This window comes from Camelus ferus, chromosome 19 (assembly GCF_009834535.1).
Source record: "Camelus ferus isolate YT-003-E chromosome 19, BCGSAC_Cfer_1.0, whole genome shotgun sequence".
Taxonomy (NCBI): Eukaryota; Metazoa; Chordata; class Mammalia; order Artiodactyla; family Camelidae; genus Camelus; species Camelus ferus.
The window spans coordinates 35,999,362-36,013,727 of NC_045714.1; the positions used below are offsets into that span (position 1 = coordinate 35,999,362).

General features: G+C 59.1%; 1 protein-coding gene across 4 annotated transcripts in view; it reads right to left on the reverse strand.

The window, feature by feature from the left end:
- NOL4L (nucleolar protein 4 like) overlaps positions 1-14,366 on the reverse strand; it is a 121,787-nt gene that overhangs the window by 5,867 nt on the left and 101,554 nt on the right. For all 4 annotated transcript variants that reach the window (XM_032462098.1, XM_032462099.1, XM_014554674.2 and 1 more), the window contains 5 exons: positions 6,365-6,642; positions 3,869-4,054; positions 3,589-3,780; positions 3,198-3,320; positions 2,518-2,719 (listed from right to left, as the gene is read on the reverse strand). In XM_032462098.1, the coding sequence (XP_032317989.1) occupies positions 2,518-2,719; positions 3,198-3,320; positions 3,589-3,780; positions 3,869-4,054; positions 6,365-6,642 (981 nt within the window). The remainder of the gene's footprint in view (positions 1-2,517; positions 2,720-3,197; positions 3,321-3,588; positions 3,781-3,868; positions 4,055-6,364; positions 6,643-14,366) is intronic.

Consider the following 14,366-nt stretch of genomic DNA (forward strand, 5'->3'; position numbering starts at 1 on the left):
GAAATGGTGGAAATTTGACCACTGCTAAAAAAGAAGCTGGTGCAGCCCCCCAAATGGGGAAGGAAGTTAGAGTCTAAGATGGGGTAGTTTGTTACATGGGGTTATTTCCTCTCTAACCAGAGAATGTGGATGTCAAGCAGGAGGCCCAGTCAAGGGAAGTCTGTTCAAATGAAACGCAGGAGGAAGGACTAGGGCTACGAATTGCTGGAAACAGCAGCCATGCAGGTGGCCGACTCCCATGCTGGTGGCTGCTGGGATAGGCTGGGAGCAGGGGTGCCTCTGCTCGCTCCTGGTCCCCTCCGCACACTGCCTGGGATGGCAGAGCAAGGCTGGAGCTGCCTGCTCTAGTTGGCATGAGCTGGCCCTGGGCTTCCTCTCTTTCCTCTGTCCACTCCCAAGCCTTGTCTGCTCCAATTCTGTGCTCAGAGGTATCCCTGTCTCTCCCCCGGGGCTACAGTTATAGGCAGACGCCCAGGTGGCCGAGTGGTTGCTAAAGGGGCAGAAGCGGGCACAGACTGCCCAGCACCCCAGGCAAGACAGGCAGAGCCCGAGTCTTTCTGGGCAGATGTGCGTTTCCGAACCCACCCATGAGGAGCTCTAAGCCACAAATATGGCCGCCCAGCCAAGGGCTGCTGCTGCGAGGGCAGTGGGACTGGGACCACCTGTGGTGTTCTTCCCACTGCTGGAGTCAAACCCAGTGCTCCCAGGACACTCACTGCCCCAGGCAAGGAGGTCAGGAGCAGATCTCTGCCTCTGTGATCTCACTACCCACCTCAAAGGAACCAGAAGACTGAGGCACAAGAGCACAGCCAGTGGCCTTCCTTGCAGCCTCTCAGGCAAGTGTGAAGAGGGCGGGGAGGGCAGCAGACCCAGCGCCCTCGAGAGGCTGGTGCAGCCCCGACAGCTGCACCCGAGACAGGCCCTGCTGCGTGGCACCAGGTGGGGCTTATCACCATCTCCCACCTCCTGGGAAGGACATGCCTGGTGCACAACCCAGGACTCTCACTTCCCTGCCCTGGCACCTGTCTCCAGACGCACTCTGACCAGGTCCCCACTCAGCAGGGCTGTCTAGACAGTGCTTCTTCCTGGGGGGATGCAGCCCGCCTGGGGCAGCCATTCCACCCCTCACTGCAGCTGGCCACTCTGGCCTCAGCCTCAGGGATTAGGGCCAGGCAGCCTCTTATTTTAGGTTAAGAGGCATTAGGAAGGATGAGAAGTTAAGCCCAGGCAGGAATCTTCCAGGGACCCGCACATCCTTCCTGGTGGTGGGGGCAAGGTGAGTGGAGGGTGCCTGGGCTTTCCGCCATGGGGAGGGAATGGCCCTCTCCCTCGCTGCCCAGGAATGGTGAGGGGTCTCCTGCAGCCAAGGACAAGGGACTGAGAGGAATTCTCAGGCGTGTTCAGCCAAGACCTAGAACCAGGATTCCTGGCCTGAAGGCAGCACCTTCCTCTAATCTACTCCTCAAGCAGCAACTTGCTGTCACCCTCAGCTCTTCCTCTTGCCTCTGCATGACCCCCCTCACCCTGCTCCTGCTTCTGCCTCTTGTCCTGTCCATTAAAACTCACCACAAGGACAGACAGCACAATTCACAGCCTACTTGGCTTAAAACCTACCTGTGTCTCCCACTGCCCACAGAACAAAATCCAAATGCCTGACCCAAGAGACCCTGGTGTCACCCCTATCCGTCCCCTATGGCTCCCTGAGGCCATCGGGCTGCTCTCCACCAGCGGAAGCCACTCTAACCCTGCCACACCTACCACCCCAGCCTCTGTATGAAAGGGCCTGAGGCCCCACTCAGGGCAGCACCTAACTCCATGGGGAGGATTGTATCTTTCGGGGCCTTTTCTCCAATATTGGTTTGTGTCCTGTCTGCATCAGAGTCACAGGGAGAACCTGGGTAATCACCAGCTCATGGGGGTAGAGTAGGGGGACAGATGGCTAACCATCACCCCAGGTGACCTAGATGGGGCCCCACAGCGCAGGGAGGGGCAGGGCTGAGGCCCTGCACCCAAGTGAAAGAACCTTCATCTCACACGTGAGGTCATGAGGTGTGACCTGGAAATGGAGGTGCCCAGAGTCCCTTGGCAGGCTGCCCAGCGCCAGATCCTGGCTCTGCCACCAACTCTGTGGACCTGGGCCAGTGAGAGACTTGGTCATTGTGGTAAGATGGGGTTGTGAAGAGGTTCAACTTAGGTAAACAGCAGGGCCTTGGCCGGGACTCTGCTTGTGGTGGCCCTGGGGTTGGGGGCAGAGGGGACTAGGGAGAGGCCCAGCCAGCCTCCTAAGAAGCAAGGAAGGAGTGATAGGCTGTTTGTTTTAACCAGCTAGTTTTCCTTGCCTTCCAATCTAAGGACCGGCTAAGACAAGATGATGAGATAGGGTGGGTCCTTATGCTGCAGAGGGGTCACTGTCCCCAGCCTCTGCTGCCCTACCTGCCCTGCCCCTTTCCCAAAGCTGTGGTGCAGACACAGCCAGGTGTTGGTCAGGGAGCCAGAGCCTGGGTCTCCCACACTCACCGTTACTGTGATTTCCTGTTTGGAGGGAGGAAGGGGGCTGCAGGTTGCTGCCCAAGGCCCCATAACTGCGGTAACTGTAGTTGAGGCCACCGTTGACATAGACAGGGTCCTGGGAGTAGGAGGAGGCTGGCAGTGAGTAGGTGGAGTGGGTGATGGCTGCGGAGTCCCGGGAGTGCTGCTTGTCCAGGGCTATGGGCTCGTCCTGCAGACAGGAGGGAGGCGTTGTGGAACCACAGAGGCAGTAAGCCCTGACCCCTGTCCCTGGATGGGGGGTGGATGGAGGCTATGGCCCCAGATCTGCTGGGACCCAGTGTTGTGCCCTGTGGGACTCTGCCTGTCCCCCTGGTTGCCTTACCCAAGACCTCCCCGCAGCCTCCCATGAGCTCATCTCTCCTTAGGGCAGATTTCATCTGTTCCTGCCCTGCTGGAAACCTCAGGGCTCGGGGTGAAGTCCAGACTCCCATCCTAGGTCTGCAGGGCCTTTGTGTCCAGGCTCCTCTGACTTCCACACCTGCCTCCCAGCACTTCCCCGAGGTAGCTCCATCACTGTCTGAGGACGGTCCTTCCCGTTCCCTCTGCACCAGGGGCCCATGCTACCTGCCCTGCGGAAAGTCTGGGGACCCCCTCCCACCCCCGCTGGCCTGGGAGCGGGCCGGCAGGGGCTGGCAGTGAGCAGGCACCTGAGAGGACTGGTAGATCTCCAGGCGCATCCTTTTGGCTGCTTTTCTTGTCTCGCTCTCACAGGCAGCTGCCAGGATGTTTTCTGCCATGGCCGAGGTCAGGTGGGGTGGTGTGGGTCTGGTCTGCAGGCAGAACGAGGATGTAGCCAGTGTTGGGGTGCGCAGAGACCCTGCCCTAGTGGTGGGCGTGGCAGGGCTGGGGTTGGGGCTTGGTGCTGTTATCTGCAGAGCTGTGTGATCTTTCTGGGCCTCAGTTCCCTCCTCTGTGAACCAGGGACCGCAATGCCTGCTTCCAGGGGTAGTGGGAAGGCTGTGGGTAAAGCATCCGGCTGGGAGGACACCCGAGGGCCCCGGGGCTGGTGGGCCAGCTGGCCAGGGTTGGGGGGCCTACCATCTCCATGCCATTCTTCTTCATGCGCCGGCAGGATTTGAGGTACGTGCGGATGCGCTTGCGGGCTCGCTCCTGGAACTCAGGGAACTGCCGGCTGCACGACTCGATGATGGCCTGGATCTTCTCCTTGGGCTGCTTGGAGATGGGCACCATGCGGTCCAGGTTCTCGTCCACGAAGAGACGCACGAACATCTGCAGGAGACACAGGCTGTGGGCAGGCTGGCCGGGCTGTGGCCCCCAGCCTGTCCCCATCCCGTCCCCATCCCTTGCTGGTGCTCACGTTGAAGGCCTTAAGGCGCTCTGGGTCCATGCCTTCAGAGTCATTCATTTTGTCATTGTCCTCATGGTCGTCGTGGTCATCATCATCGTCATCTGCGGTGGGGGCCCGGCCCACTGTCAGGTCCTCAGGGCAGCCACTGACTTCGGTTTTGATGGAGTCGTAGCTCCCCGAGCTGTACGGTGGGGACTGAGAGAGGGCGAGGGGTGGAGGGTCAGATCAGGCTCTCAGATGGGCCATGGGCAGTGTAGGGACCGGGATGGCGAGCATACCCAGCTGCCACATGAGCCAGGGGTGTGAGGCCCTGAGCAAGTCACTTCCCTACCTGCACCTGTGACTTGGGGAGAGCACCCGACCCTGGGTGGGGGGTAGGAAGGGCTGTCTGTGATAGTGCAAGCAGAGGCCTGGCGCCCCAGAGGAACTCTGGGGAGGGGGTGGCGCCCACACCAGGAATTGCCTCATCGTGCGAGGGAAAGGCAGATACAGAAAGAGTTCCCACCACCAGGCAGCCTCTCCTGGCTGCCAAGATCTGTTCTGGCTTCAGGGTTTTCCTCCCTGGTCCCCAAGGGGCTGCAACTCTGAGTTGACAACTGAGCTGTCACGAAAGCAGCGAGTGTGCTGTCTGTTGGGGACAAGTAACAGATGGGCTGGGAGAGAACCAGCCAGGGAGACAGGGCCATCAGGCAGAGTGCATCCCCGCAGCTCCCGGAGTGGGCTTCTCCCGTCTGCCGCCACCCCCCCGAAGTCACTAGATGCAGAGTGTGTATGTAGACGGGAGGAGAGCGAACCTGGCCCAGCCTGCCGGGCAGTCCCCCTGTCCTATAGCAGAGAAGTGACCCACCCCATTAGACCCTCCTGGAACTAGCCCCTTGCCCAATCTCTCCTTGAAATGCACTTCCCTCGTCTCTTCCCTGCTTTCTTCATCTTTCTCACCCTCCGTGGCTCAGTTTCCACCCTGTCTCCTGCCTGCCACATGTGCTCTGGGAAGGCTGAGGACCACTGTCATTTGCCTTTTAGAAAACTGACAGCTTTGGCGAGTCCTGACTTCACTCGGTGGGACCCTGGCCAGCAGCATCCTGGATACACGGTCTCTGCCCTCAAGGAGGTGGGCAGCCAGCAGACAGTCAGGCCCAGGAAACAAAGAACCGCAAGGCAGACCCTATGGGTGGCCACATAGGGGTCCAGACAGTAATACACAGCTCTTGCTGATGAACAAAGACATGAAGATGGACACTGCCTGGCGCCTGTTCCCGCAGTCACCACCACCACCAGCTTCCATGTAATCACACCCACCGGGGTTGACTCTTCCAGGTCCCCTGGCCTCATGCCCATCTCTTGATCCACACTGACTCTGAGAAGGCAGGGACACCCAGGTCCTCTGGCCTCCCACTGGGCTGTGTCAGACACAGACGCCTTGGACAAGTCCCCTTCCCAGGCACTCCCCGCCAACCCTCTGCCGGTGTCAGAGGGGACAGCCGAGCTGCCGGTGGCACTCAGGCTTCCATCTCACTTCTTGGTCCACGCGGGTAGCCTGACGCCACAGTGGCAAACCCACCCTCTCCAGCTCTTTACTGTGGCAGCAGCTATGCCTGCACCACGGACTCGGTCAAAGAGGGAACACAGTGCACTGGCCAGTACCTGCCCTGCAGCCTGGGCTCAGACACACAGTAACAATCACACACCTGTCATTTGTGTAGAAGCTTCCCATGAGACATGCCATTGGAGGCCAGCACTGGCACCCACCCCACCCCTTCTGCAGAAGAGAAAACAGGCCCTGGGAGGGCAAGAAACCTGGGCAGGGGTCCATGGCTGGAGCCCAGGAGAGTAGGGCTCTGAGAAGGCATCTCTGGCCCCCAGCCCCAGCAGGAGAAAACTGGCCAGGAAAGCTGCTGTGCCAGGTGCTGCTCTGCACCTGCAGGAAGCCTTAGAGGCCAAGAGGCGGCTTGCAGAAGCCAGAGGGGGAAGTGGCCCGAGTGCCAAATGGTGTGGTATCTGCCCACCCACCCTCACCCCCATCAGCTTGGTCTATTGAGTTTTGCACATCCAGATCCCACGGGCCTCAAAGGCCTCACCCTTTTCTTGTACCATCTGTAAAATGGGGCAGGCGTGCAGAGTAGCCAGGAAACATGAGGCCCAGACTTCTGTGCTGGATGTAGCCACTTGCTGTTGTCCTTCAGAGCAGACTGCTCTGGAGGTGGAAGGACCAGGCCGCACATCACCCACCACCTCCGCCACGGCAGGGCCATAATCCCACTTCACAGATGGGGACGTGGGCTCAGAGAAGTGAGGGCCTCGCTCGAGGTCACACACTGACTGACTGACTGGTCTCCCAGAGCCTCCCCAAGAAAATGACAGCATACCAGCTAGGGCCACCGCTCTGACTTAGTGTCACAACTCCAGGTACACGCGATATCATTTCAACCTCGCACAACCCTGACATGTACGGGAGCAGCAGAGGCTCACAGCTCAGGTGGGCCTGTGGCCCGCAGCCCCACACACCTCGGGGGTGGTCTTCACCCCATACTTGACGCGGCTCCGCAGTCCATCGGCGCCGCAGCCATCTGAGGGGTAGGAGGGTGTGCCGAGTGCCGAGCCCTGCGGGAGCTTGTCACACAGGTTGATGGGCTGATCCTCAGCGGTGGCAGTGAAGTCCATGGGAGCCACGGCGCCGTTGCCATTCATCTCGGGGAAGGCGGGGTCACCCTGTGTGCTGCTGGAGGTGGACGGGTTCAGGGTGGAGGAGCCATTGCCGCTGCCGCTCTCGGAGGAGGAGTCGTCTGGAATGAAAGGTCTGGGTATGAGGCCCCATCCCAGCATCCACTGTCCTCTAGGACCCCCAGGTACTGTGGCCACGGCAGCTGCAGGGAGTACTTGCCCCGTGCTGTCCTCAAGAACATCCCTGGGCAGGAGGTGAACGCTGCTGTCCCCACGAGGCACCAAGAGGCTCTCCTTGCCCCAGACTGAGGTGGGGGCAGGGTCCCTCTGCCAGAAACCGGGGCCATCAGGAGTGGAGCAGCCATGGGACGTACAGGATGTGGTGGTCTCCTGTGCTCCACGCCCATAAATGCCACACCCTGCTTCAATGGCCTGAGAGCAAGTGGCTGTGGCCCTAAGTCTGAGCCGCCTGCTGCCTGCCAGAGGTCCTCCAACACGCCAGGGGCTGCATGGGGCCTGACCAGCACCCCCCTCTTCCTCCGGCTCACCGCTGCCTTGCCCCTTCACACCTTCTCCCCATAGGACCCCCTCTCCACAGCAGGCCCTGGAATTTCTCCATCCTCTGCCTGAGGAGGGAGGGATGGCTCCACTGTGACACCTTCAGCCCAGTTAGTCACTCCCTCCAGCAAGGAGGCCCAGGCCAATCCTGGCAGCCGGTGCTGACACAGATCTGCCCTCTGTGCGTGGCCATGTGGCACTGGACACCCAGAGCCGGGGCTGCAGGGTCTGGGGTCTGCAGCCCCTGCACCTCAGTGGGCCATCTGTGCTTTCTAGAGATGACAGCCTAACAAAGCTCTGTGGAGGGCGCCCCCTGCTGCAGAGAGCACAGCATTGCCTGGGAGATCCAGCAGGACAAACTTTAACCACCGGGCTACAGATTTCAGATAAATTCCAGGCCCCTTTCCACGACCCTGCCCAAGACTCCTGCTTGATCAGGTAAGAAGGCAGAAGCTGAAGCTACACTCAAGCTCCCGGGATCACAATCAGGTGAACATCGCGTGGTTCCTGGTCGCGCCCAGGTGCCAGAGCTGTTCTGCACCTGCAACCAGGGCCGGTGGGGGAGGGGCGGTCACAGTGAGCCCTGACCGCATCCCAGGCCACCCCTTCCCCCAGCCAGGGTCGTGCACGACCCCACCCCCACCCTCCCAGCCGGCAGATTATGAAGATTTAGTCCCTGGTGCTGGGCACTGGGCACGCGCTCCTCCGGGGCGTCCCCATGGCGACCGAGCGGCTCTAGCGCCCCAACCAATCGCTGGCCTCCTGGTTGCCCAGGGGCGGGGCCGGGCTGCCCATCAAACAGCCAGGGCCCTGGGCAGAGGGGGATGGGAAAGGCCTCAACACAGTGGTACCCCTCCCCCTTGGCTGCCGCAGGTCCCCTGGGCCAGGCTGCCCCTGCTTTTCCTCTTCCTCTGGGCAGCCACTGCTCTCTCCAATCTCCTGCAGGGCAGCTCCAGACTCTACTCAAAGCCGCCCCACAGATTCCCATCCATACCCCGCACCCAGCTACACCCCAGAATCCCCAGGCCGGCGGCACACAGGCGGGTCTGGTTTCCTTCTGGCAGTATCTCCAGCGACCAATCTAGACATTTGTGGAATGAACAAATTACCCAGCAGTCGTTCCTGAGCACCTACTGCGTGCTGGCCCTGTCCCAGGCTGAGAAAGTAGTGACTACAACCAAGATGCCAGCCCTCCTGTGGGGACAGATGCACACTACTGAAACACACGTAAAGTGAATGGGCAACTACCTTGCCAAACCACACTCACCCCCCCAACCCCATCCAGCCTTCTTGGCTCCTCCCTCTTCAGCAACCCAGCTCCCCTGGTCACCTGTCTCCCCCTCAGGCTTTCCCAGCACCAGCCTCAACACCATTACCATGTTCCCCACAGCCTGCCCCAGAAGAGTCTGCACTCTGGCCGGGTGTGTTTTGGGCCCTTGGTCCTCTGCAGCCTCCCCCAGCCCAGATCCCACATACTGGCCACTGCTGAACCTCACATCTCCAGGCCTCTGCTTGGGCTCTGCTGTCTGCTTCCCATGTTGCTTCCAGCTCAGGAAATTTCACTCCACCTTCAAGGCCTGGCTCAACCTTCTCAGAGCGGGCTTCCTTCCTCTGCTGTCCCTGGGAGGACGTACTCACAGCCCTGACACCAGCCTGATGCCTGACCTTCCGAGGGATACTTCATGCCTCCTTCACTGGCTCAGGGTTGGTCCTGAGAGCTGCCCACCTCCCACCAGGGCCAGACCTGTTGCCGGAGAAGCCCTGACACCCAGGGCCCAGGAGGCTTTGCTGGAGAGCTGGAACTGAAGGGCAAGGACTGACACCCATCCTGGCCAACCGAGCTCCTATGAGCACTGGCTGGTGCCCACAGCCCACTATGCAGGTATGACTTCACACCCTGGCACCACCCTCAAAAGGCCACTTACTTGACCTCAGAGGGCCTTGTCTTCCTCCTCTGGAAGGAGGGGGTGCTAGGAGGGTCACCTCACACCTGGCACAGAGGGAGCCAGCTGTTGCTGCGCTCAGTGTGGGTGGCAGGCCACGGCTCCTTGCAGTGCCACATGGCGCATGGGCCCCAACCACCTGCCTCCTGACCAGATTTTCTCCAGGGAGGATGGACCTTCTTGCCCTATGTGTCTCCAGGCATGAGCATGAAGGAGGCTTAGGTGCTGTGAGGATGCGCATGCGCTTCCAGGGCCCTTCCAGCTCGTGAACCCAGGGTGCTGGCCCAGAGTCTTGGGCTGCCAACACCCTCACCTAGGGCTGTGCACCTGGGCTGCCCAGCCAAGGAGCCATGGCCACTGACTCCAATGGTGGTGCACCCCTCCTACTAAGCAGAAGCCACCCCAGTCTGGTAGGGCAAGTTGCTGGGTGGAGGGGACCCATGAGGCCAGGAGCCCAGACCTTGTGTGGCTATGCAGTCCAAGTTTTTAGAAGAAACTGGAAATCTGCACCATTATGTAAATATCCAGATTTTTGAATACTGGTGACTAACATTGTTTATATTTTCAAAAACCTTGCAGGATAAATAAACAAAATGTGGTCTGCCTATGCAATGAAATATTATTTAGCCATAAAAAGTAATGAAATTCTGATACATGCTATCACATGGATGAACTCTGGAAACATTATGCTAAGTGAAATAAGCCAGATACAACAGGACGAACAGTGAATGAGTTTGCATATATGCAATATCCAGAACAGGCACATTCACAGAGACAGAAAATACATTCGGGGTGACCAGGGGCTGGGCAAGGGTGGAATGGGGAGTTACTGTTTAATGGTTACAGTGTTTCTGTTTAGGGTAATAAAAACTCTATTTTGGAAATGATGGTGCTCGTTGCGCAACTTTGGCAACGTATTTAATGCTGCTGAATTGTATGCTTAAATATGGCTAAAATGGCAAATTTTATGTTTTACAAAATTTTTCACCACAAAAAATTCCCCCCAAAACAAAACAAAATTCCCTGAGCAGGCCAGCGGGCCCCAGTTGACAAGCTCCATTTGCTCCCATTCCATTTACCCACGGGCCAAGCCTCTCCTGCCTCCACACCATGTCCGGGGTTAGGGAAGGCCAGCCACACACACAGCCTGCAACAGAGGCACAAGCGGGTCACAGCGCCTCACTCCCCAATCCTGCTGCCCTCAGCCTGGCCTGCTTGCAACTGGGGCCACCTCGTGCCCACGAGGGAAGCCGTGGGCTGTAAGCAGAATGTAGGGGATGGGAGGGCATGTATCCTTGAAGACACCACTTCCCCTTCTTTCAAAATGGGTGTCATGTCAGTAAAATAGGATTTATAAGGTACAGACAATACTAGGTACGGAGAAAAGGTGCTTAAAGACTCTTGTTCCCTGCCCCTCACACCTTCTCATTTTATACCGCACTTGCTTCCTGTGCTGGTCTTTTCCAGACAGAAACAGGGGTGCTCCTGGGGGGCCCCTTGGAGCACAGCCTGGTGCGAAATCTGAGGTGGGAACAGAGGGCAGAAAGTGGGGAGAGGACGCGCGCGAAGAGCTGTTCCTGACTTTGTCCCCTCTTTTCTTGAACACCTGCTGAGGGTGGGGCCTGTGCAGCCAGGGGACAGGACACAGTGGAGAAAAGATAGGGGTGGTTACTGACCTGGGGGCTCATACTCTGGGACAAAGAAACCAAACATAAGGGTTCTAGAGGATGTGGGGCTCTGGAGAGAGCATGGGGAGTATCTACCCTTGATCCATGCCTCCGGCCTCCACACCCTCTTCCTCCTTGGGGAAGCCCTCTGAGTGCAGCTCCCCAGTTCTGGACCACCCCTCTGCAGAATTCACCCCAGCGAGGGTGGGACTAGGGTCAACACTGTGCAGGACTGAGGGCGGAAGGGCAGGCTTTTTGGAAGAGACAGTCTATGGAAGCAGCCTCCATGGGCAGCACTGAGAAGGCCAGGGGAGAGGGCTGAAGCTCCTGACCCCAGCAGGGCACAGGTGCTTCCCAGGGAGGGGTGGTCATATCTGTCCATCAGCGCCCCAGACAGTGGCTCTGATCCAGCAGCAGCCTAAGGACTGAGTTCAAAGCTCCAAACTCTCCAGGCCTCCTGGGCCTTCCTGGCAGCCCCCACCCCCTGCCGTCACCCCATCCAGCCCTTGCCTTTGCACATTCTGTTCCCTCTTCTGGTGACACTCCACATTCCCTCCCCTCCAGGGCTTTTGCTGAAAGGTCACCTTCTCAGTAAGACCTCCCCGCCCCCACTGTGACACGCTGACCCCTTTACCCATTTTTTTTTTCAGAGTATTTATTACCTTTCCACACATTATGTTATGTCTATGGTCTGTGCCCAGCCCCCCTGTAAGCTGCCCCAGGTCGGTCCTGCCTCTCCGGAAACCACACCCCCTCCTCTGGGGAGGGCACCCCGAGTTTTCCAGGGTGAGCCTGGCCTGGCCAGTCAGCACAGCCCATCCCAGCGATCCTGATGGGCATGTGACCAAGCCGCACCCATAAATGTCAGTCCAGGGGCTTCTGCAGAAGAGACTGGGAAGGTGTACTCTCTCCCCACCCCCAGGGGTGGCTGAGCCCACTCAGTGGGAGGCCCACACCCGGAAGGCAGGGCTGCCAAGCTGACCCAGATAAATCCCCCCTAAATCCATCCATGCCTAAAGCCAAGGGGGGCCCTAGACTTTCTGGTTATAGGAGCCAATGGTTTCCTTACTGCTGAAGCTGGCTGGAGGCAGGTTTGCATCACGTGTGTGTGTGGTTTGGTCTCTGAGTAACACAAGGTCCTGCCCCTCAGAGGGCCTGAGGGAATGGAGCCCTGCTGGGCTCTCTCCTCACCTCGGCCCACCCAACCCTAGGAGGGCTGGCTGTGGGGCCCTCCCCCAGCACCTGGCACAGCCCCAGCCCAGAGAGCTGCCAGCACTATTTGGGGAAAGAAGGACAGAAACCCAGGCTGGGGTAACTTGGGTTCCGATCCTACCCCTCCTCTCAACTTCATCTCAAAAAAATGTGACTTAGGGAGACATCATCATGCACCCAAACCCATGCCCAAAGGAGTGGGTCCGGGGGAGCAGGTGTGGGGCCTCGCTCTCTCCCGACCTTGGGCACAGCCCGCCTCCCTGGCTCCTCTTATCTGCAGTCTAGGGAGTTGCCGCTGACGCCCTCCTGGGCTCTGACACTTTATGACCCTGTGAAAGAACCCAGCTGGCCCCATAGGCACCAAGCGCCCAGGACACGGAGTACAGGAGTCAGGCCTCTGGGGGTGCAGGCCTCCAGGCACAGGACCCAGAGCTAGACGTGACCCTCTTGCCTCCACCAGGTCCTTATCTGCGCGGCTGTGCTGGGAGGCCCCTCTAGGATGGGCACCCACTCACAGCCAGCAAGCCAGAACCCAGAACCATGCCAGCAGGGCAAGACTGCCCCCAACCTGTGACTCTCTGAGTGACAGGGACAGTGCACCAAGGGGCAGAAGGGAAGCGGTGGGGACGCACCCCTCTGGACCACTTCCACAAAAGCAGGCCTCCCCGGCTCTGGCGAAGGGCTGCTCCCGATCTGGGCAGGACACAGGCCCACCACCTGTGCTGGGAATGCCTGCGGGCAGGGAAGGACTGTGTGCCCATCTATGTAACGTGGGGCAATGTGCTGCTATTCCAATGGGGGAATTAGCAATGAATGGGGGAAATTGTTCCTCCCTCTGTCCAGTCTCCAGGAGGAGACAAAAACCCCTTTTACCTCGGCAAACAATGCCCTTATGTGGGCGCCAGCGCCCCGCAGCCCATACAAGCCCGGCTCTGTGCGAGCCGCCAATGGCCACACCGGGCTCTGGGGCCACAGCCAGTGGTGCCCTCTCCCAGGGGGCGACCCCGCCAGCTCCCGAGGAGGGCTGGGCCAGGGCTGGAAGGTCCCCCGGCCCTGGGACCCCGGGCTGCCATCCCGCCCGGTCAGTGCCCAGTGCAGGCCGCCCGCTGTGGCCAGAGGTGCAGAGGCGGGAGGCAGCACCTCCCTCCTTTGCTTCCAGGCTGGGGGGTGGGGGTGGGAGAGGGGACATCAATAATTCATACACACAAGAAATGAGCTGGGAGGAGGCGGGGAGGGGAGAGTTCTGGAGGTGAGGACACCAGGCAGCCCCCACTGGATGTTGAAGAGCCAGCCCTTCCTCCTCCTCGGCCATGTAGCTCTGGGCTGCAGTCTGGGGGCACTGACTCTGTGCTGAATTTGGGGTGTGCCCCTCGTCAGGCCTGGCCTCTGCCTACTCTGACAAAGGCCAGTGGCGGCCGTGTTTACATGATGCATGGTTCCCGGGAGCACCAGGCTCCTGGCAGGCTACCCTGCTCTTCCTCCCGGAAGGAAAGGGGAGGGCCCTGGGGTCAAACAGGGGACACTGAGGAGCTGGGTGCCACTGGGAGCCCACCATCCTAGATGGGGGAACCACACTGAGCACCTGCCCCAAGGTCTGGCCTTCAGACCCCACTACCCACAGAGCTGTCTCTCCTGAGCGCCCCGCTCCATTTGTCCTAGTGGTTCCAAAGGCTGGCCCGGCCCCTGCTCCCCATCTGGGCTCCACTCTTGCCTCCTCACGCCTCCAGCACCTCCACTCCACAACATCCACCTTCCTGCCCGACCTTTTATGACTCATTCCTTAAGCACGCATTAACACCTGAGGCCCTCAGAGTCCAGAGCGGCGCTGTCCAACAGAAAGAATGTGAATGCGAGCCACATATGGAATTTTCAATTTTCTAGTAGCCACATAAAAAAAAAAATGAAAGAGACAGAATGAATGTTAATAACCTATTCCACTTAACCCAACGTATCCAGAATATTATCATTTCAATAAGTATTCAATATTGTGTTAAACTGGGTCTTCAAAACTTAAGTGTGCATTTCACATATACAGTACACCCTGACTTGCACACAGCTGTCTGTGGCTCCCGTATTAGACGGTACAACAGCCCCAGGTTTTCATGACTCTCCCCTAAAATGGAAATCATTTCTCTCAGTGCAGTGACCCTGGGGTCTTGGCCCCTAGAGAGGTGTCCAAGATGCAGATGAGAACTGGGGTCTTGGGGCAGGTGGCCTGAGCGGGGCTGTGGTGGGGCACTGGGGATGAGCACACTCATTATGCCTGACTGGCACAACCACCCCCAGCAGACACCAGGGAGGAACCAGAGGATCCCAGAGGCAAGTCATCGGCCAACACCCAGTGTGAATGGCAGAGCCCAGAGGGGCCCTTGTGCTGCCTGCTTCCCCGAAGCTCTTTCTTCTCTAGGCCTTGATTGGCCCATCTGTACTATGGGACAGCCTCCCAGCCCAGCCACTGCCCTATGT